The sequence below is a fragment of the Carya illinoinensis genome, chromosome 14 (assembly GCF_018687715.1).
Source record: "Carya illinoinensis cultivar Pawnee chromosome 14, C.illinoinensisPawnee_v1, whole genome shotgun sequence".
NCBI classification, from domain to species: Eukaryota; Viridiplantae; Streptophyta; class Magnoliopsida; order Fagales; family Juglandaceae; genus Carya; species Carya illinoinensis.
In genome coordinates this window covers 24927253-24950368 of record NC_056765.1, presented here as the reverse complement: position 1 = coordinate 24950368, position 23116 = coordinate 24927253, and the positions used below count along the sequence as shown (strand labels likewise).

Genomic DNA, 23116 nt, shown 5'->3' with positions numbered 1-23116 from the left:
GGGCTATTTTTAGTGGGTTATAAGCCCAACTAGTCAGAAGGTTTTCTGATTAAAAAATTAATTTTTTTATGTAATTCTTATGTTTATTTACCTTTTTTAAATGAATTACACAAGACCTGTACACTCTAGAACTGTAAATATAATTTTTCTATATGCTTTACCCACCCACAAATAAGCTTAAATGACTGTTTTCTTTTTCACGAGCTTAAAGAAAATTAAACCGACGTGAGTTTAATATTTGAACCAAAGTTAATGTTGAAACATCTCATATATTAAGTATATAGAGATCAAATCGAGCTAATACGAATGAGGCTTGAGGATGCAAACTTGCAAAGCTTGATTAATTCAAATGTTTGTATCATAATAAGTTTCCTTGGATCATGTGTTCAAACGTTTGTAATGATATTAATAACTCTCACTTATATAGCAAAGAAAAATTGTGATCAATATCATTTTGTGACAATTAAAGCTTGCTTCTTTTACCATAGATTGGCAAGAGATCAAAATTTATAAGTACAGTTCACTGGGAATGATTTGCCCCAAATCACATTGACGCATGCTGGAAACAAGAATAGGGCACGCGGTTAATGGGAGTGGAAACAGCACAAAAAGATATAAGAGGTTTGATTTCATCAATATGTAGGATTTTCTTATCTTTCTTGGATGCATGTAAGAAGAGCTATTTTACACCATTGTGAAAGAGTATATGAGAGAATTACTCAAATATCACACAACTACAACAGTTTCTGACAGCAACAAACTCTAATATATGGGAAAATGATAGACATATTTTGGGCACCACAGCCGGGTTTGGAACAGATGTACTATTGAAGAATTACCCCTACTGAGCAGTTCTTGCTGGAGAAGTATAGGCTTTAGTCCCTTACCAGCAGAACTTGCAGAGTTTTAACATGAAAAGGCCAACCCTGCCTGAACCAGCTCCAAAAATTGTGTTATTTCACATTGAACACCTTGAAGTGCTTACCTCGTTTGAATATATGCAGTGCGTTCCACACGGGAAGAACTAAATATGGAAGCCAATAAGCATCCAACTCTTCTTTTCAAAAAGTTACCAATGAAGGCATTGATATCGATAAGATAAGAATTTCAGTTAGGTGAGCCATCTCCATTTTCTGGAAAGATAAATTGCAGGTCCTCATTATCTCTATAGACTTGAACAAGAGCAGCAGCTTTATAGACAAACATCCCAAGCATCGCTGGTACAAGCTGCCGCACATAAAAACTAGATATTGAAACTTTTCTAATTAAGCTTCAAGGGCATTTTAATGATCAGTCAGGTTATATGATGCCAGGAATAATCCAAGGGTTCACCTGGAAATCAAAGAAGTCATTGCCAAAATACCGATGAGACAGGAGCCACAATCCATATATTGCAGCTGGGATCACAAGCCTCGGAGATGAAAGAGCAATGCCACTACCCTTAAATGACTTCTCTATCGAATCCTGAAGGTCCTCACTTCTGATTCCAATTCTGAATTGGGGAATAAATGTTCATTTAAGCAAAAAATGGATAAAAAGAATGTTCAACTACAGAAAAAAAGGAGAAAATAGAGAATGAATAGGACAAGAAAGAAGTGTTTGGCTGTACTTCTTTGATTTCTTTCGTAGGAAAACTTCAGGAATAGTTTCTCTGGATAGGTTGTCTGCATGTTGGTATAAGAGCTGAAGGTACAAGCAACTGCACTGAGAATGATGTCGGTTAAAATAGAATATGCATGGGCATGGCTCTAAAACGTTGCTAACAAATCAGGAAGTTTTCCTTGTGCTCCTTTTCAAATAAAAAAAAAAAACAATGTGAAAAGAAATAGTAATCAGATTCAGCTCCAGATGCCAATAAGTCCATAGGAAATCTACAACTGACTAAAAAAACTCAATTACTCAATGTCTGGACAATAATGTTTAAGGAAAAGAATTCACGTCCATGTTTAAAAAGATGGCTAGGTTAAACATGTCACCCAAAAAGAATGACATTTCAAACAATCTTTGCTGGAACTTTCCCCATTTGGGTCAAATTCAAATTCTAGGGAGTCTATATAAATTTGGAAAACACTATTCATCAAGCCGTTTAATCAATTACACAATCTAAACATATAAAGCAAAAAAGTATCAACCTGAAAAGAGCTCCTGTCGCGTAACTAATGGCTGCCTGTGAAGTGAAGAAGCAGGTCAGTACTCTTTATGCACAAAAATTATATTAGTTCCAGAAATATTTTTGAAAAAACGGATGCTCTATTTAAAAGCTGGCAGGATTAAAACTTAAGATTTAAAACAAGATGATTTGGGAATGTTGTGGTAAGATTCCGTATATATTTTTTTATAAGTAAGATTTCAAAAATAGTATTTACATTCCAACCATATCAGTAAATAAAGCAAAACAGACGTAGTATAAAAGCTGTAAAAAAATGGTGTTTAGTGAGCGTAGTGTGCTGAACCTCCCACTTACTAAAAAAAAAAAAAAAAAAAAAAAAAAAAAAAAACAATTATGAACCTTTGAAAGTGAAATGTAGAGGTTGTTTTTCTCACAAATCAGAGCATGTGAATTGCTTGACTTTGAAAACTACTTTTCCTTTTTTGTTTTATTTCCTTCCGTGGAAATATTACCTGGACTGATAAGGCTATCATACAATACCCAGTGCACACGGTTCCAATACCAACAGATAAAAACATCATCTCCCTCTTGATCTATAAGAGAAAGCACAAAAAAAAAAAAAAAAAAGGAAATCAGTAACCTCAGCAATATCTGGAGGATTGTGATTTTATAATGCAATGGGACATACCCAAAAATATATAATGAACTAGAATGGGCCTGGTTGCCATGTGGATACTTAGTAAAAGCAACTTCACATTTAAAAGAAAAAACACTCAGTAGCAACAAAGCCTTCTCCCAGCAATTCGGAGAATGTTTTCGCTTTCACACAAAGTAATAAAAGAAGCAACAACTTAAAGTGGAAGTGCAGCTGACAACAACTCATTATTTTATTCTGAAACTCATGATGGTAAAAGTTAACAACAATAGCTCTGAAAAGAAATATCACCTGATGTGTTTCAGACTAATTTTCACAGCTAAACTAAAGGTATCTTTTGTTGTTCATACCATCATAATATGACATTAGACATAGTGAACACACATTTGAAATACTGGAAGAATCCTATTTGACTTCAGGAAACTACAATAAGTTGACACAGAGTTCTGCAGTAGAATTTTAGTCCTACGTGTCCTGCAAAGAATTTTCCACAGATCCTGGGCAGGCAAGGTGAATTGGCAGTAGAAGACCATTCAGTTCCATGGTTAGACATGAAGAAAAAGTCATATATAATTTTTAAACAAGCTACAAACAAAAAGGAAGAAAAAAAATTCAAAAGTTCCAGTTGCACAGACAGTGAAGGAAAAATTCTCAGGTGAGCATAGTAAATCTAATCTACACACTCGATAAACTAAATAGAAAAACTCAGAAATCATTGACTTTACCAAAGTAAACTTCTTTCAAAAGAAAAAACCTCAGATGCATATACAGCAAATGTGACCGTCATACAATGCATTCAGTGACGAAAAGAAAGAAAACCAGAATCACTGGTTTTGCATAAAAAATCAAGGAACCTACTGAGTCCAAAAAAGTATCATACCGCTTCATATTCGAGAAGGTTCAGTATCCTTCTCCTTTCACTGTCATCCCGTGATACCTGTAATTGCACATATAATTTAGTTACAACTAGAAAGAAATTATTCTATGAAGGAACTGCTTTATATCCCTTACATTGATTTTCCAATTTTTCCTTTCTTTTAGGGTTAGGGCCTAGGGGACAGGGTGGCGGGGTTTTATGGTGAAATAAAGCAATAGTCTCAATATAATAAAAATAAACTAAAAGCATACCTTGGCAATGGCTTTCTTATTCTCTGGTACAGAGTTGTCACCAGATACCCATTCAAGGGTACTTGACAGTTTCAAAAACCCACCATCATTGTCAGTTTCAATGACCTAAATGAAGGACATTAAAGAGTGAGTGAATTTACATGTTCGCAAATATAATTATGAAATACAGCTACAGCAAGATTTTGCAATTAGAGAGAGCAATTTTTCAGAAGAATACAAGGACAAAGAACTACCAAAGAAGGTAAGCACATTAGAAGTTTCATTAAATCTGTCACAATCATGAGATTTCATTGAAGAAAAAAAAAAAAGAGTGAAGATAATCCTGCTGAATAGCTGAAAGTTAGGCTTATCAACTACCAAAATGCAATAAATATCTGCTTTTCTGGTAGTTCTTCTAAGTGCTTCCCCCGTTTGATGGGGAACCACCTTCCCTCTGTTGAAAGTTCAGTACATTGGCAACTAATTTTAGTCACAGGCTATTCTTACAAGGTTTATGTGTAATGCCTTAAAGTAAGGCCCAGACCCAAGCCACATTTGGGCCATAAAAAATACTAGTCAATGGAACAATTGAAGTCCCAATGGAATCATTACAAAGAGCAAGAAATTCTCTCTCCCAAGCAATGTACACCACATACACTCATCAGTCAGTATAAGGTATTAAAATCTCCCTCCCTTAAATTCTCGGCGTCCTCTTTGGGTCATTGCATCAAAGTGGCACGACTCAATTCTCATATTTCTTGTTAATATAGGCTCTCATACCATTTGTAACACTCCAACACATTTGACCCATACTTCAAAAACTCTAGTCAATGGTACAATTGGAGCCCCATTGAAATCATTATAAAAAGCAAAAAATTCTCCCTCCCAAGCAATGTTGTTTCGCACATACCACCTATATAATTAGTCAGTATAGAGAATCAAAATCTCTCTCCACTTAAATTCCCAATGTCCTTGTTGGGCCAATCCATCACAGCTGGCATGACTTAAGTTTCACACTTCTGGTTGAAATAGGTTCTGATACCATTTGTAATGTCCCAAAAGAAAGCCCAATTCACATTTGGGCTATACTCCGAAAAAGCTAGTCAGTGGTACAATTGAAGCCCCATTAGAATTATTATAAAAAGCAGAACTTCTCCCTCCAAAGCAATGTGGAATCTCGTATACCACCTACACTTATTAATTCAGTATGGAACATTACATTATGCTTCGCTCTATATGCATTTGACCACTTCTACTTTATGAACTCACAAATTAAAATCTTGCCTAAAACTAATCCAGAAAGAGGGTTCAAGAGAAAATGGATCGAAACGATGGAAATCTAGGGACTGTACTTCACCTTTTCTCCTCTTTTTTTAAAAGGTTTGAGGGTTGGGAACTGCAGTTTTTTGTTTATTCACACAGTCACCCAAGAAAAAAATACACATTGACTCAATACATAATGCATTCTTTCAAGTTCAATTAACTGTACCTGCTCTGCCTGTCGAGGAGTGGCAGAAGGTTCAACAGCATCAGCAGTAACAAATTGCTTGGCCTCACTCTGCCAAAATATATCAGAAGCTTTTGATATAAAATCTCCACTTAATTTTCTCTCCTTAAGAAACGTTTGCAAAACGTCCTCTTCTACAACTCCACTGACTGAAAATCAAGAAAAAGAAGATCAGTTTGCAATAATTATAGCAGAGAAGTTGGCTAGGGTCTAAGAGGCAGTTAGGGACAACGATCACGGGAGGCAAATGCAATTCAATAAAACTAAAAACTACACGATTTATGACAAACATAAATAATTCCGACCATTTAGTAGGTGGCAAAGCTGCAACACGGGTCCTAGAATTCAAAGATAACCCAAATGCCTACGGGGGATCACTGAAAAACTCGTGCATAAATCTTTAATGTAAGAAGAAAAAACTCCCGATCTCTTGTACACGTTTTATCCATAAAATACATTTTCTGGACAACAAACAAATTGCTCTTACCATTGTTTTCTTTTCTTTATTCAGAACCCAGAATTTGTGGGTGACCGCTCTGATGTGGAATTCTCGTGTAAAATATAGTACTAATTATTAGTTCTGCCCGCAACGATTAGAAAAAACCCCAAGAAAGTTAGATAAAATTACTGCAATTCTGCAAAGACAAAAGCTAACAAAACAAAAATCTGCACGTCGTGGCTCCACTTGCTTGCAGAGAAAACGGAGCAAAGATAAAAGGAATAAGACATTGACTTCTGTGTTCCTTTTCCCTAGGAATAATTCGAAACAAAAGAAAAAAAAGCAGAAAGGCAATTCGGTAACCTGGACGGGGTCTTGTTCGTAGGACAGAGACTGTTGGAAGTCTGGAACGAGGAATTTGAGTTGTTCTTGAAAACGGGAAGTTGGAAGTGGTGGTGAAGCATCTGATCTGTGAAAGGGTATCCATTGAGCAAACCAGATTCTCTCCAACTCAAACGGGAAAATATATTTCGGAAAAAGATAACAATGCAGCGTGAGAGTGTCTGAACGGTGATGCTCGGGACGAGAGCGAGTGGACGGGCGTTATCCGTCGAGACTGGACTTCTCAAGTGTTTATACCATCGCAATATAGAAAAGACATCCACGTCAGCGTATAATATTAAAGGAGATCGAGAAATTTAGACCGTGAATTAAATTGAAATTGAATGAAAATTAAATAAAATATTATTAAAATATTATTTTTTAATAATATTATTATTTAAATATTAAAAAAATTAAATTATTTATATTAAAATAAAAAATTTATAATTATTAAATGAGATGAGTTGAAATAAATTAAATAAGCAAATTCTCCATATTTCCATCTGCATTTTTCTCTGCATGTTCAGTCGACCAAATCAACCCGAGTTCAAGGGAACAACGTTACTACTTCTATCTTCCATCCAAAGTTGTCCTTCTGTCGTTAAACTCTATTGTTGAACCAATACCGGTAATCTCATCGATTTCAAAGGTATTTTCTTCCTGCTTTGGAACTTTCTTCCTGGTTGGTTGCCAATAAAAAGAGTGCTGATTTTGAACGAATATTTCTTACTTTATGAACTCTTAACTGTTTAGGATATTTGTGCTTCTCTTTTGAATGGACTCCTCAAATAGAAATGGGAGTTTATCCGTTTTGAGATGATTTTATTTTCTAGTTCTATATAAAATGGTTCAGTTGGGATTAATAGATATAAAGGATTAAGTTCTCTGGTTACAATAGTTTTACTGAAGGTTTAGATAGTGAGTTGAGTTTAAATAAGATAAGATGAAAGTTGAAAATTGAATAAAATATTGTTAGAATATTATTTTTTTAATATTATTTTTGTTTTAAGATTAAAAAAAATTAAATTGTTTATTATATTTTATTTGAAAATTTAAAAAATTATAATGATAAAATAAGATAAGAGTATTTTAATCAATGGTTCATATTCATGATCATACTATGGATATTTTTTACACTGTAAATTAAAATCCATGATTTGATTAATCTATTATACTGTGGTTTAAATGGAATTTAATGGATTTTTAGTTTGTTTTTAGAGATGAGGTGAGTTGAGATTAAAGTTAAAAGTTGAATAAAAATATTATTAGAATATATTATTTTAATATTATTTTTCTATTGAAATTTAAAAATGTTGAATTGTTTATTTTATTTTATATGAAAATTTGAAAAAATTGTAATAATTAAATGAGATGAGATTAAACGAGATATTTTGTAAGAGTGAAAGAGGATAGCAGAGTACATGCGAAATAAATGTATTTAGTCTGCAGTGATTTTGGGTGTTTTATTACCTTCATTGCTTCAAATAATTTTTGGGATAGTTTGAAAGTGAGATAAGATGAAAATTTTATAAATAATAATGAAATAATTTTAATTAAGATGTTTTATTAGGTTTTGAGAAATAAGAGAGAAAATACTAAATAAAAATATTATAAAGTTAAAATATTATTAATTTTATAATTTTATAATACTATTTTTATTTTAAAATTTGAAAATGTAGTATTGTTTTTTGTGTTTTGTTTGAAAGTTTAGAAAAATCATAATGATTAAGTATTGATTAGATAAAAAAATTAAATATTTATATTTAAATGATGTTTTAAACAAAAATTATAAAAAATTTTGAGATGAGACGAGACCATATCACTTTTTAAATAAGCCCTTAAATCTAAAGTTCATAGCCATATAAATTCACAATTGTCTCCTTTTTCTAACTGCATGTGATGTAATAGTGATGCTAATTACTATTTTTTGGTTCTGTGCAATTTATTTCTCTGGGATTCATTTTATGTTAAGCTAATTCTTTAAGTACTATGTTATGTTCCTATCATATCCAAAATATTCTTTCACTATTGTTTTTTAATTGCATCTCATTTTTCAAGCAAATTGGTATATTTCTTATCATTTTTCCAAGCAAATATGTTGATATTCCTATCATCTGTCTTACTATTCTCTACCAACTATTTATCCATTTTTATTGAGTTTTGCTATTTATCATTTTCACATACCATACATCATACTTATCTTTTATAATTATTTTTTAGTTTTATTTTTTTCTGAACTAATTAAATTTTTCTACTCATCATCCATACACTACAGATTTGATAATAAGATAAAAAGAAAAATTAAAAAGTAAAGAGTAAAAAAATTATGTATGGTGTGTGGTATGAGGATGATAAGTAGAATTTTTCTTTTTTATTTGCTTTAGAGTAAGTTTTGTGGACTCCAAATGTTTCTTAAATTGAGAAAAAAAAAATTCAAGACATCACAACTTATATAGATGATCAATAACCAGTCCAATTTATTCATCTTCTTGACATTACCAGAGTTATTTTCAAATTTATGATTCGTACTTAGTGGGTTTGTTATGAACACATACATTCATTCTTCTAAATTGCTATTGAATTGCAACTAACTTAATAATGAAAAGAATTGAAAGTAACATAATTACCTTATAAAAAATGCAAGCTTACATCACAAAAGTTTAAAGAAATTTAACAAACATAACTTTAATTTCAACAGCTTTTTTTTCATTCTTACCCACATCTCACTAATACTTCATCATATCTTTACCATACTCGTCTATGCAGTTAATAATAAATTCAATATCATTATCTTTTATTAGTTGAAATACTTAAAGAAAAATAAAAAAGTGAAATACACATATCGGGACACTTTCTTGGAACACTTCTTCGGTGACCGTAGAAGTACTCACTTTTTTAACATTATCCAACATCAAATATGTGGAGTTTAACCCGATTTGTAGATCTAAGAATAAGTTTTTACATGTATTTACCTTGTTCTCAATACGGAATGTAGGGGTTAAATCAATAGCCTATAATTTAATCTAGAGATAAGATAGAAAATTAAGTTAAGAAATAAAACTAAAAAAAAAACAAGTTGACTCAGATTCAAAAGAAAAAACTTTACAATGCAAGTTGGACTCAATTACTTCAAGGAAATATACCTCTATATAAGGCCCTCATAACTCAGGAAACTTTTGGACAGACTCTCCACAAGCTTAAGATGACTTCTCTACGTCTAGACTAAATTATCCCATTGTATTGCGCGATAGGGATGTAACTGATTCGATCTGGTCCGGTTTTAGACAAAATTTAGGACCAAACCGGTATGCACTGGTTTTGCATTTTTTTAAACCGATTACGTACCGATTACCCTCCTAAATCGGTATTCCGGTTTTACTGGTTTCCAACTCAATTCGGTCCTATTTTTCTATTTTAATATACTATATTATATATATTATATATAATATAGTATATTATAATATATAATACTATAGTGATAATATATTATAATATATAATATAGTGATATATTATAGTATATTATAATATATAGTGATATAATATTAGTATAACTATTAATATAATAAACTATAGTAATATAAGATTTTAAAATTCAATATTATATTAATTAGTAATTTTATAATACAAAACTATTTTATATATAATTATATATTATATATAAAAATTAATATTAACCAGTCTGGTTTTAAGAAAAATAAAACTAGTATCAAATTGAACCAAACTTGGTACCGGACCCAACCCACCGGTTCGGTCCGGTCCGGTCTGGTTTACAGGTTCACTGGTTTTTTTTTTACACCCCTATTAAGCAATATACGAGACCATGTGAGACTATAAAATATCAATCATAGTGGATTTTGCCCCCAAATAACCTGTGGACGTAAGCTGTTATGTCAAACAATGTAAATCCTTATGTATCTTTATATTTATATTTATTTGCTTGTTTACTATTTATTTTATGGATAAACGCAAAAAATACTGTATCAAAACCCGAGCCATCAATGTGAGTCAGAAATAATTCTTTTATCCCTTTTGGTTTGTTGTGCAAATTAAAGCATTAACATGTAACTTAAAAATATTTTATTGTTTTAAAAAAGACTTCATATACTTCACAACAGCTCTCAATTTGCAATTGATTGATCAATTTTTTTTCTTCACAATTGATTGATAAATTTCTTTAAAGCCCTCACAAACAAAATGAAACTCAAGTTATGTTCACATCTGATAAGACTCATATGTAAGAATTCATATTTCAAAATGAAATATTTTTTATTCTTCATCTTCCATGTTAGAAAATATTTGTTTTCTCATTATTTGGGTTTGCATTATAAAAAGCCACTCTAAACATTTATAGCAACAACTATTCAATTAAACATATTTCTATTACCTTCTAAAATCTCGCCCTTAGGATTCTCACAAAATAAAAGTTTAAGATTTTTTTTTAGATTTCAATCACTAAAAATTACTAAATAAGTGTCTGATTGTGCGTAAGCATTTTGGGTTTTGCATGGATGATCATGTATTTCTAGTAAGATAAATCTATTGCCCTTTAAGATAACTACTCAACTTTTCTTTCTCCAGTGTATAAAATTTAGTATTGTGCATAGAAAATTTAGAGCTATTATACTCATAAGCCTATACACCACACTTTATTTATTTATTTTTTAAAATTATTTTAAAAAATCTTTTGGATTTGTTTTTCTTAAACTAATTGAATTCTTTTACTCATTATCCATATGCCAAATATTTGGTAAAAAAAAAAAAAGTGTGGTGTGTGAGCTTATATTTAGAATTTTTTTAAAATTTAATACGAGGAAAATACTCTTCTTACTAAGACATCCTACCGAGAGTGGGCCTTGACTATTTTTTTTTTCACTTAATGATTAAGAAAGTATTTTTTAATGATTTTGTAATTTAAAAAAAATGTATGAAAAAAAGGAAACAAAAAAAAACTTTTGACTATGTTGAGAGAATTCCTCGATAAGGAATCTCGGTGGTTGTATTGCTGCCCTTAATATAATCTCCGCTACCATAACACATGATGAGATTCATATTAATTTACATAGGTTAGACAATAAGTATAAATCTCCTAGTGTCATCCCCTTCCACAAATTTAGAGTACAGCTCACCATATATTAACATTCCAGCTACATTTGTTTGTAACTCTTATCTTAAACATAAAGTAACAAGTCCGCCACTATGCTCTGATTGTCTAGATTTGGATCCCAATTTGGTTTATGTCTTATCTACATTCTGAATTATTATTTCTCTTACATTATACCTTCAAATGTTTCAACATGGATTTGATTTTATTATTTTTGGACAATTCTGCTATGCCCCTAATTTATACCACTTACTTTACCTCTTGACATAGCATCACAATATGGTGCAATGTGGTTTGTTAAAAACAAATTAAAAACACAAAAATAAAAGAGTAGAATTACTGATCTAGAGTTTTAATTTTCAATTTTTTTTGTGTCTTTGGAATCTATTTTGTTTTGAATATATATTTTTTTTAATTTTTTAATAAGCCGCATGGATGTCATGTCAAGAGGCAAAATGAGTGGTATAAATTAGGGAGCATAGTAGCATTTCCCATTATTTTTAATATCACATTAATAATTTAACTTATTATAGTTGCATACAATTCTAGATTTTTGAGAATTTTTAGTTTACATCCTCGTAGAGTAGTCCCAAACCTTAGACCTTTTTTCATCAACACTAGTCTTGCTACTTACATCATTTGGTGGAATAGGGAAAAAATTATGTTCCCTTGTTGACATTTTCCTTGTAGATTTGGAAGGAGTTTTTGTGACGCCCCCAAATCCCCACGCACGGACACGGGAAAATCGAGACGTCCGGGTGATGACATCATGGGTCACCACCCTATCGACGAGTGCCAAGTGTGTGTATAAGCAACAAATGTGCACGAAGAAATACGCAGCAGATAACGAAAGTCATAACTAAGTACTAAAATTTTTCTTGTTTAATACAAAACTGTTCAAAACTTATATATTAAAATATTACAAGATACAAATATTATTCAAAGCAACAACAAGATATTAACTTCAACTTAGACCTCCGGCGGAGCCGCATCTTCGGGCTCAGCCTCCTCCTCCTCTTCGATCCCTGCACCAAAATCTACGGTACTAAAAATGGTGCCGCAGGTAAGTAAAATTCAAACATCACTAGATAAAAATATAATAAACTCCACAATATACATGAAAGAAAAGCCAATGCACATGTCCCGTAAAATCACATTTTTTCCACGCACGCCAAAATCCTATTTGACCCAAAAAACGTATTCTTCACCAACTCATGCCAAAAGTCTCATTTGGCCCAGAACATATCCTTTAAACATAACCTCACCATTATCCCCAATAATGGCCCAAAAACCAGACCGTCAGAGCACTGTAGGCGGGAATCACAGGTAAGACTCTACCACCATCCCTGCTCACCACCGTCCCTACGCGAGCACCGTAGGCGAGAATCACAGGCGGGACTCTACCACCATCCCTGCTCACCACCGTCCTTAGGTGAGCACCGTAGGCGGGAATCACAGGCGGGATTCTACCACCGTCCCTGCTTACCACCATCCCTGCGCGTGCCTCTGACTCAAACTAGTCAGTCCCACCGTTCACATATACCATAAATCATTTCTCGCTTACCAGCACAACTTTCATTTTTTAAACACATGTACATGCATGCAACTACACGAAAAACTCAGTTTTTCCTTTTTAAACATGAACATGCATGCACTATACAAAGCAAACATCAATGCACAAATATCTTAAACAAATAACAACATCAACCAAACAACTCCGTCCTCAATCCATTCGACCCCCGAACTCCTCGGACTCAGTCTGGAATCAACCAACCAGCAGTCAAATAATTATTGTAAGAGTAAAATATATTTAAATATAAAAGTAGAGTTTGGAAAATACTTACAGCGCTACATGGTATTTTTCGAAAGCTCACGGCGTTGCAAACGGCGGAAGAAAAGCAATGTAACAGTGTAATTTACACTGTTGCCGTGGGTAATAAATTACCCACTTTCAAACGGGGACAAAATAAGATCCGAAATTAATAAGGAATGGTCTTGAGATATTTATGAAGCTAAATGAAACGAGTTTTGGCTGTGGGTGGTGGTGGAAACAGCGGAGGAAGTGGAAAAAGCTCAAATCGGAGTTGAGCTCGTGGAAGCTGTTCCGGCAACGGATCGAGGCCAGAAATAGGTGGTTTAGGTTAGCAAGAGGTGGGGGAAGAAGTTGTGAAGAGATTGTGGCCGGAGGTGATGCGACGACGTCGGAATCGGTGAAAAACTGTGTGGCTTAGAGGAGCTCGTGGTGGCTAACGGTGGTTCAGATGGAGGTGAAACTTGGTGAGGATGTTCACCGATGAGAAGGTAAGAAAACTGGGTGGGTGGTGTAGGTCACGCCGCCGGCGAGCGGCTGTTCTGGACTGCTAAAGCAACCGGCGACTGGGGGAAAAACAGAGCAGGTGCCGTGACTTCCAGGGGCTCATGGCGGCTAACGGCTGGTCCGATGGCTCTGAAAATTGGTGGGGATGATCTCTGGTGGGAGGGGAAGAGAATGGTGGGGGTGGTGCACTACACTGCTGCCGGACGGCAGCGCACCGGGCTAACAAACATGCAGCGACGGAAGGAGAGAAAAGGGGCTGCTGTGCGTACGCAGGAAAGGAGGAAGAAGAAAGAAAAAGAAAAGGAAGAAAAAGAAAGAAAAAGAAAAAAAGAAAAAGAAAAAAGAGAAAAGAAAAAAAAGATAAGGAAAAGAAATGAGATCCAGTCCTCACTCTGGAAACCAAAACAGATCTGCCAAAAACGATTTTAAAAACCGTAAAACGACTAAATAAATTAAACACAACATCAAACAAATTAAAAACCAATTAAAATACATTAATTTAAAATAAATAAACTAACATATTAATTAAATTAAAAATAACCATTCAGTGAAAATACACGCAAAAGCAGGTCATCACAGTTTTCTTTACATTTATATAAAATCAATTCAAAAAATTAAATTAATCATATTGTAAAAGTACTATTATTTCATTCATTTATAAAATAAAATAAAAATTATCATATCAATGAGCACAATAATGAATTATTTAGACAAAATAAAATGTAATTTAGTTTCTTATAGAACAAATAAGACAACAATAATTTCAGTTATATTATTGAATTATATACTCTTTTCTAAGTAATTAAGAGTAGTCTAATGCAACACAATAAGATTGAAAATTTATATCTAAAGATAACAATAAACATGTGGACAATTAGATTCCATAACTTCATAACTACTAAGATCATCCTTATTTGTTTTGCTCTCTCTCTCTCTCTCTCTCTCTCTCTCTCTCTCTCTCTCTCTCTCTCTCTCTCTCTCTCTCTCTCTCTCTCTCATTATCCATCACTAATTTAGTCTTTTCTTATATTTGTACAAAGTTTTCAACATAAAGAGAACTAAAAATAGAAATTTGAACTTTAAGTAATGAAGGACCAAAACAAAAATAACTAAAAAGAAAAATGAATCAAAGTTCATAAAAGATCAACTATAGAAATATTAAGCGCTAAATTTTTCTATAAATCAACCATATAAGAACAAAGCTCACCTTAACTCTAAAATTTGAACAAAACAATAAGAACAAAAAATCTAAAAAACCTATTGAAAATAACTTGATGAGAAAAGCATACATTTCTTAGTAGTAGAGTAGAGGTGAAAATTGACACGGTTGGTTTGGTTTTGGTATAAAACCAAAACCGACCGATCAGTGTGTTTAGAAGAAAAAAATTGGCCGAAACTGATCACTGAAGGGGGGAGGAATCGGCCAATGAAGGAGGCAGAATCGACCGAAGCGGTTTTGGCCGATTCACGATTGGTTTGTCGGTTTGGGCTAGTCTTTTTAGGCCTCTGTTTTCACCCAATTCGACATCGTTTCGGATATTTTTTTTTTTTGTGCTCAATTCATTAATCACAATCATTAACATTTTGGATTTTTTTTGCTAAATTTTTAAAATCCATTTTAAATATTTAATTTCATTTTAATTTTAATGTCATTTATGCTATTTCCAACTAGTAACTATTAAGTATATACTACTTATATACTAATTACTAGATAACTAAAAATAAATTAAAAAAAAACTCCACTAGATGTTTAATACACATTACAAACTAAAATAAATTGTTTTAAGTAAGCAAGTAACATATATTCTTGAATAAAACTGTGCTAAATCTTCAACATCCAAATAAATTTCCAGGCAGTCTTTAGTTTTCAATATTCAATAGTTATGACGCTTGATTGTATTTTCAACTCTACATAGAAACATTAATAAGATTAAAACATCAAATATTAATATATTTGGATAATAAAAAATAAGTTAAATTAATTTAGAATGGTGATATGTCAGTTAATTGATATAATATATTGGTTAATTGATAGTATATTAGTAATTGTATATTTAACATATTATATTATCAATATTAATAGGTTAGATGAAAATTATATAATTTATTATACAATTATTATATAAAATAATATATAAAAATATTTAAAAATATGTATATGTATATTCGGGGTGGAAAAATCCCGTCCCAGGACCAGACTGAAAATTCAAAATTTCCCTTTAAAAAGACTGACATTGACCGGTCTCAACTTTTATTCGGTTCAGATCGAATGTCCCGTTCACTCTTATCGATTTTTCCAGTCTAAACCGAATTCTTTACACTCCTATATAGTCCTGTTTGGGGTTATGTTAGGAGTTTTATAAAGTGTTTAAATGACCTTAAAATCTATTTAATGGAAAAACTTTGTTACTTGAGTATTATACATTAAAATACTTTTTAATCTAAAATAAGGTAAAAAGTACGTTTTTGTGTTTTTCTAGATAATCCAGAATGCAGTTTTGATTTTAAAAAAATATCAATGGACGAAAATATCTATATAACTTTCAAATAATTATAACTTTCAAAATTTTAAGAATATAGTCATAATCTTTAAAAAATTAATGATCATTATTTCTGCCTCATAAAGTATTTTTTAAATTTATTTACAAATAAATGTATACTTTAATCATATGATTACCAAACAATAAATAATTTTTTAATAATAAAATTTTTTTATGTATTTGTTTTTATTTATTTATTGGTTTGATTGTTTTTTTTTTTTTTAGACGGTTTGTTTTGTTATTGTTTATTTGGCTTATCTGGAATTTTTTTGGCACCTGAGTTTTGGTTATTTCTTGGTAATATTTTGTAAACTCTAAGGTGATCTGTTTTGTTTTTAGTGTATTTTTTCGTAATAAATGAGTGCTATTAATAAAATTGAGAGAATATTACTTACAAATATGTGACATTCGTGTCTTAAAAAGATAAAATTTTAAAATTATAAAATATTTTTTTCACTACAATTCTAAATATGTACTGTCACGACAAACCTGTGAGTTAGTATTAAGAGTCTATGTTTGGGGAGAAAGGAATAAAAATATGAACAGTTAGAAAGTTGAATATTTGCGACTACTTTATAGTTATTTTATAATTTTATAATAAAATAAAATATATAATATTTTAAAATTAAGTTTATACAAGTTCCGTTTAGTTGTTTTTATAAAACAACGAATCTCACCATAAAAAATAAAAAAAAATTAATTAATTTTTTTAATAAAATCTACTTTTAAACAATATATCATTAGAAATTATGCAAAAATTCGGCTCCCGTTGTATGCTTGTAATAGGCTCCTATATGAGTAATGCTATATTTTATAATTTTATTTTATTACCTAAAATGTGTCATATTTATTATTATTAAATAATAAAAAATTATAATAAGTGATAGCGAGACGTGTATAAATTTTCTCCTGTATGTTATCTCATAGTGAAGGGAAAAGTTTTTAATTTCGATTCGTTCTGGTCGTATAATGTTATATATTATATTATCATTTTATTATATAAGTATATTATATAAATATATAATAAAATGAAAGTAAGATGATTACGAAGATATTGCATATAGAAGTTCGTTTGAAAAATACTTGAAAAATGAAGGGTAAACTTGTAAAGTTGGAAACCCTTTTCTTCTTCCCTTCTATATTTCTCTTCGGTTTCTACTCTTCCAGTTCGTATTTCCTAGCCTGATTTCTCTACCTTCCAGCAGCTCAGCGTTGCTCCATTCACAGACTTCCAGTTCGTGGCTTCCAGTTCAAGCTCCCGCCACAGTTCTTGGCTTCCAGTTCGTGGCTTCAAGTCCGCTCTATCGCAGCAACTCGGTGGCTTGGAGTCTCGGTCCGTCATCACAGCACTTCGGTGGCTCGGTGTCTATCTGTATCTATTCTTTCTTTCTTCACGGACAAAACCCTAACCCTAAAACATCTCGCGCAGTCACAGAGAGAGAGATAGAGAGAGATGGATAAAGTGAGAATAGAAGAGGTTCAGTCCACGACAAAGAAGCAGCGCATCGCTACTCATACTCATATAAAAGGTCTTGGTCTCGAGGTACTCTCTTTCTCTCTCTCTAGTTTGCATTCCTCCATAATTTTCTTAGAAAAATGACATGTTTTTGTCGAAAAGGTCTTTAGGGGAAAAAACTCCAAAGGGTTTAGGGTTTTAGTGTGCATTTGATGCTTATCAACCTTTTAATTTCATGGTCACTTGAGAACCATTTGAACTATTGGGTCGCCTTGATTTTTTTGTCACATATTTATCGGCATTGCTCATTCTTTGGTGGGAAGGCGGGAATTCATGCTATGTCTACCTATAAGCTCTGTTTAATAATGTTTAAACTCAGCTTATCGTTCCTCACTTCCTAAATTTCCACAAGCAGTCCTCACAAGCAGTCCTTTCTTTTTGGTCCTTCCTTTTCCAGGCCAATGGAAGAGCATTACCTTTGGCTGCCGGATTTGTGGGCCAGGCAGAGGCAAGGGAAGCATCTGGTCTTGTTGTTGATATGATACGGCAGAAGAAGATGGCTGGCCGGGCACTTTTATTCGCTGGACCTCCTGGTACTGGAAAAACAGCCCTGGCCCTTGGAATAGCCCAGGAGCTTGGGAGCAAGGTACGTCACATATTTTCTCTGGGTAATTTGCTTGAAATTTTATAATGAAGTTCACAAAATTTCAATGTTTCTCAGTGGGGGCTCTTTATCCATGTTCCATTATTTTTTTTGGATGATGTCTTTGTTTTCATTTGATATTACACGGTTGCTGTCCTGCAAGCTTATTAAGAACGCTTTTCATTGTTATTTGCAGGTCCCTTTCTGCCCAATGGTTGGATCTGAAGTATATTCATCAGAAGTAAAGAAAACTGAGGTTTTGATGGAAAATTTTCGGCGGGCCATTGGTCTACGTATCAAGGAAAATAAAGAAGTCTATGAAGGAGAGGCAAGAAGCTACTATAGTAACGCTGCTTTGATGTTTTTCTGATGTCACCATAACCTGAGTAGTTTTAAAAACTCCATCTCCCCCCCTTTTTTTTCCAATTATTGATGTATTTCTAGTCTTTTCATAGGTCACTGAACTCTCCCCAGAAGAAACTGAGAGCATGACAGGTGGCTATGGTAAGAGCATTAGCCATGTGATCATTGGATTAAAAACTGTGAAAGGAACCAAGCAACTGAAGTTGGACCCAACCATCTATGATGCGTTGATTAAGGAAAAGGTAGGGTCCTTTTATCTCTTAGCTTTTCCTTGTACAACATAAAAATATACTTCTCTATTCCTTTGATGTTCTTATTTTCTTCTTCATATAGTCCCTTTGTGAAGCTGTTGAATGCAAGTTTGTTGATGAAAATTATGTTCATATATTTTCGACAGACTCCAAAATGTGCTTGAGGTTGTTTTTTTTCCTTGTTTGCTGTTATTATTTATTTCTTACTAAGAAATAAATAAGAATATACTCTCCTATTGAACCCTTAGGGTTGGCTCAAGTGGTAAAGGCCTTGGGCTTGGGGGTATGCTCATCTTAGGTCTAAGGTTGAAATCCCCTTAGGTGCAAACATCTCTAGGGGCCATCGGACTGGGAGATTTTTCCCCCCCAATGTGCACTTGCGGGAAACTCTTTGTTGAGGGTTCGTGCACCCCCGGTATTAGTTGGGTCAGTGTTCCCGAACATCCAGTGCCAATAAAAAAAATTGATTTATTTCTTAATGATGATCATTCATGCCTCGCACTCTGATTTCTTGCCACTTTGATTTCCATTCTCCCCTCTCCTTTTTGTGGGTTCAAAGTGAGAATCTAATTAAATATTTGAGTATAGATTGATCACTTTTGGTTTACCCGATGCATGTTGCAGGTAGCTGTTGGTGATGTTATATATATTGAAGCAAATAGTGGGGCAGTGAAGAGGGTGGGAAGAAGTGATGCGTTTGCTACAGAATTTGACCTTGAGGCAGAAGAGTATGTTCCACTTCCTAAAGGAGAGGTTCACAAAAAGAAGGAGATAGTTCAGGTCTGTTTCCTTCAACTGCTGGTTATTTTGTGTATGTCTTATGCTTTTTAGAATCATAGATTATGTGCACTAGTCTTGGACATTTCCTGACTGTCTTCCATACCAGATCAAGATAGTCACATACTTCACACTTCCATTTTTGACTGCCAGTCAGATTTGTTATTCCTAAAAGTTGATGAGCAAATGCCTAGTATATGTGTGAAGCATTTGCCTCCATGTAATTAAGATCTGAGCCACATATGCGTTTAAACAATTTGGAAAAATCTTCTCTGAAATTTTTATTGATAAAACACACTGAACTCCAGTGACTTTGTGGGTAGTCAGGCTTGACAACTGCAGCCCACCCAAAGATGACATGCTGGAATTTTATTCATATCTTGAGCTTATCACCTTGTGACTCTTGCTTTCTAAAGTAAGTTTTTGAGCTTCCAAATGGATTGGTGACCTCTGGGCTATCCTGAGTGCTGCAGGGGTAGGCTGAAGTTGGATAGGTCACATTCTAGTTTTACTTAGCAAAATATAAAGAACAAGGGGAAAGGATAATGTGAAAAGTTGCTTTCAGTTCCATATACTCCTTGATTCTGATAAAATTTTGTTTTGTTTACTGATGTTATCCTGATGTCATCTATTGTTATTGAACGTCCTCACCGTCAGAAGGTTGATGAAGTATTTCTAGATGTAGCCAGCTTTCTATGTTGATGTTTCGTTTTTTGCTTATCTATTTTGTAACAGGATGTAACACTACATGATCTAGATGCTGCAAATGCACGACCTCAAGGGGGGCAAGATATACTATCTCTAATGGGTCAGATGATGAAACCTAGGAAAACTGAAATCACTGACAAGTTACGACAAGAAATTAATAAGGTAATTCTTCATTGATTTACGTCAAATATGAATTTCTAGATAGTATTTTCTTTGGATAGAGTCCTATATTTTGGTTAGCTGGTCATATAAAGTTCCTGAAGAATTTCTGTGATTGCTTTGGGAAAGGCCTTTCTCAAGTCAAAATTGGTTTCTCGATACTTCACAGATTGATATGAAAGTTCCAGGGTGTTAACATGATCTATGTTTTATCTCCAAAAGAATTGATTAAACCTCTTCTAACTATGCTTGTTTTCATCCCAGTCTGATATTTCAAGGATGACATGTTTTATGGTAGTTCCTATCCATATCTAGCTTTGAAGATATATTTTTTTAGTTGATCGGTACAGAAGAATTTTATTGATGAGAAAAGTACGCATAGCTCAAGTACACAGGACATATACAAGAGCAACACCTATGCATGATTGAAGATAGATTTTAATGGTTTTTCTTTTGTAACAACAGGTTGTTAACCGGTATATTGATGAGGGTGTAGCAGAACTTGTCCCTGGAGTTCTATTTATTGATGAGGTTCTTTTGTCCATTATGTCCTTTCCATCTTTTATATAAATGTTTTAAATTTATTTTTGTTTATTTATAAGCCATGATTTTCAGGTACACATGCTGGATATGGAATGCTTTTCATACTTGAATCGTGCATTAGAGAGCTCACTATCCCCTATTGTAATCTTTGCTACGAATAGAGGAATATGCAATGTAAGGTATGAAACTCTTGTTGACCTTTAAATTTTTTTGAGATCACTACCTAGATCATCTTGTGGACGTTAGTAAGAATATGGGAGTAACCGTTCACAAGTCAGAAAAGTTTTTGCAGAAATCGAATGCACTCAACTGTATAATAAAAATGCTTGATATATTTCTTGGATATGTCATCACTTCACCTTCATTCTGGCCTTAACAAGTAATTTTTCCATCTATGTCATAAAATTAACTATTGGCCTTCCTCGCTATGAAGCTAGATCTGTTGTTAAAACGTCAAACTTGGTACTACAACCCAATCAACTAAAGAAAGCATCGCAAACTCTTAGCACTATTCTGCCTTTAATATCTTGTAATGGCTTGGAGCAAATTAGGGATATTTTCTTTGGCTTTCAGTGTTGTCAGGTGCTAAGGAACAAAGAATTTAGCAACTAGATATTGTTTGCAGTCTGCATACATGGGTCTGTAAAGCGTTTAAAATGATGAGGCCAACTCCTTTTCCTATCTATGATTAAAATTTCTTGATCACCTATAAAAAAAAATGATGAGGCCAACTGCTAGATGATATTTGCCATGGAAATCTACTATATCACAATTATGGGATTGCATGGTTTCCTGTATTTTAATCGTCTGAAATTTCTAAACTGGGTAAAAGAGTTGGTAATACTGCAGTAAGGCACTTGCAAATAAAGTAATTCAGTGGTTTTGAGAACTATACAATGCTAAATGTTCTGTCATGTTAACTATTATGGTATTTTTTTGTTCAAAATCAATAAAGAACAATCAATAATGCATTGTACACGTGGGCCCTGTTGGCCACTGTTTCACAATTCCCTATTCACTTGGACTTAGTTGACTCTGGTGTTTTAATTTCTGAACATGATATGCTACTACGCAGAGGGACTGATATGAGTAGTCCTCATGGCATACCTGTTGACTTGTTGGACCGGTTGGTGATTATTCGAACACAGAACTATGACATTGCTGACATTATAAAGGTTATTACCTAAAATTTCTTTGCAACTCTTACCTAACAAAAAAAAAAAAAATCTTTGCAACTCTTGAGCATATTATCGTTGTCCACATGCTGATATTTCTGGTCGTGTTCCCTGGCAGATTTTAGCTCTTCGTGCAAACGTGGAAGACCTGGTTGTAGATGATGAAAGTCTGGCTTACCTTGGCGACATTGGACAACGGGCATCATTAAGGTTTGGCTTAATCTTTAGATCTGCGGTTTGAGACCCATCCCTTGAAGGGTATTTAGTTACACTTCTGTTATTAAATCAGGCATGCAGTACAGTTGTTGTCACCTGCTAGTATTGTGGCAAAAATGAACGGTCGAGATAAAATTTTCAAGGTAATCACGATTTTCATCTGTAGTGTGTGCTTGGACAGTTGATTTAAAAGCTTTCTGATAATTGTTCTACAATATTAAAAAAAAACCACCCGAGTAAGTTAGCTTGTATCTGTTTGATATATAGGGGGATATTGAGGAAGTGAGTGCACTATATCTGGATGCAAAGTCTTCAGCAAAGATTCTTCAGGAGCAGCAGGAAAAATACATTTCATGATAGTTCAATATAAGTTCCCTGAATTTTGAAGGAGTAGCATTTATTCTCTATCAGCTTCGGCCACAGATTTACTATGAGTGGGGAGGCTTTATACATGGGTGTTGGGCCAGTGTGTGTTTAAGGCAAACTGTCTCTCTGAAGCCTTAGGAGATTGGGGAAATATGTAATTTTCACTTGCATTGTAAGTTATGCTATTCCTGATTTGAATTGTGAATGTCATGGTCTTATTTATGTTTACGATGTCAGCACCAAATTGAAAGACTCCTGAGAACTTGAGATGGTGCACTATTCAAAGCAGGATTTCCTTTA

At 33.2% G+C, this 23116-nt stretch overlaps 2 protein-coding genes across 3 annotated transcripts; one reads left to right on the top strand and one right to left on the bottom strand.

The window, feature by feature from the left end:
* Window positions 1-627: 627 nt before the first annotated feature.
* LOC122294376 lies at window positions 628-6445 on the bottom strand. Of its 2 annotated transcripts, none has more exons than XR_006237588.1 (9): window positions 6182-6445; window positions 5362-5528; window positions 3894-3998; window positions 3646-3702; window positions 2623-2703; window positions 2133-2167; window positions 1610-1704; window positions 1333-1492; window positions 628-1227 (listed from the first exon to the last, which is right to left on the bottom strand). XR_006237588.1 is itself a non-coding variant. In XM_043103067.1 (9 exons), exons 1-9 carry the CDS (start codon window positions 6303-6305, stop codon window positions 1108-1110), a joined length of 939 nt encoding a protein of 312 aa, XP_042959001.1. In that variant the 5' UTR covers window positions 6306-6441; the 3' UTR covers window positions 628-1107. The 2 variants fall into 2 exon arrangements, 1 of the variants encoding a protein (XP_042959001.1); XM_043103067.1 differs by having other exon boundaries at window positions 1610-1699; window positions 6182-6441.
* Window positions 6446-17304: 10859 nt separating this feature from the next.
* LOC122294375 (ruvB-like protein 1) lies at window positions 17305-23116 on the top strand. Its single transcript, XM_043103066.1, has 12 exons — window positions 17305-17702; window positions 18073-18261; window positions 18455-18586; window positions 18714-18863; window positions 19497-19652; window positions 20385-20519; window positions 20982-21047; window positions 21132-21238; window positions 22135-22234; window positions 22353-22444; window positions 22524-22593; window positions 22718-23116. The coding sequence occupies exons 1-12, from the start codon at window positions 17613-17615 to the stop codon at window positions 22805-22807; spliced, it is 1377 nt and encodes a 458-aa protein (XP_042959000.1). The 5' UTR covers window positions 17305-17612; the 3' UTR covers window positions 22808-23116.

Bases quoted from the DNA above. Each gene is read 5' to 3' on its own strand.
- LOC122294376 (XM_043103067.1), bottom strand. From the start codon at position 6,305: ATGGATACCCTTTCACAGATCAGATGCTTCACCACCACTTCCAACTTC. The intron at 1,700-2,132 runs GTTGATACTTTT...TTCTCAGTGCAG, and splicing joins GCGACAGGAGCTCTTTTCAG to TTGCTTGTACCTTCAGCTCT. The intron at 1,493-1,609 runs GTACAGCCAAAC...TCCCCAATTCAG, and splicing joins CTACGAAAGAAATCAAAGAA to AATTGGAATCAGAAGTGAGG.
- LOC122294375 (XM_043103066.1), top strand. From the start codon at position 17,613: ATGGATAAAGTGAGAATAGAAGAGGTTCAGTCCACGACAAAGAAGCAG. The intron at 17,703-18,072 runs GTACTCTCTTTC...TTCCTTTTCCAG, and splicing joins TAAAAGGTCTTGGTCTCGAG to GCCAATGGAAGAGCATTACC. The intron at 18,262-18,454 runs GTACGTCACATA...TGTTATTTGCAG, and splicing joins CCCAGGAGCTTGGGAGCAAG to GTCCCTTTCTGCCCAATGGT.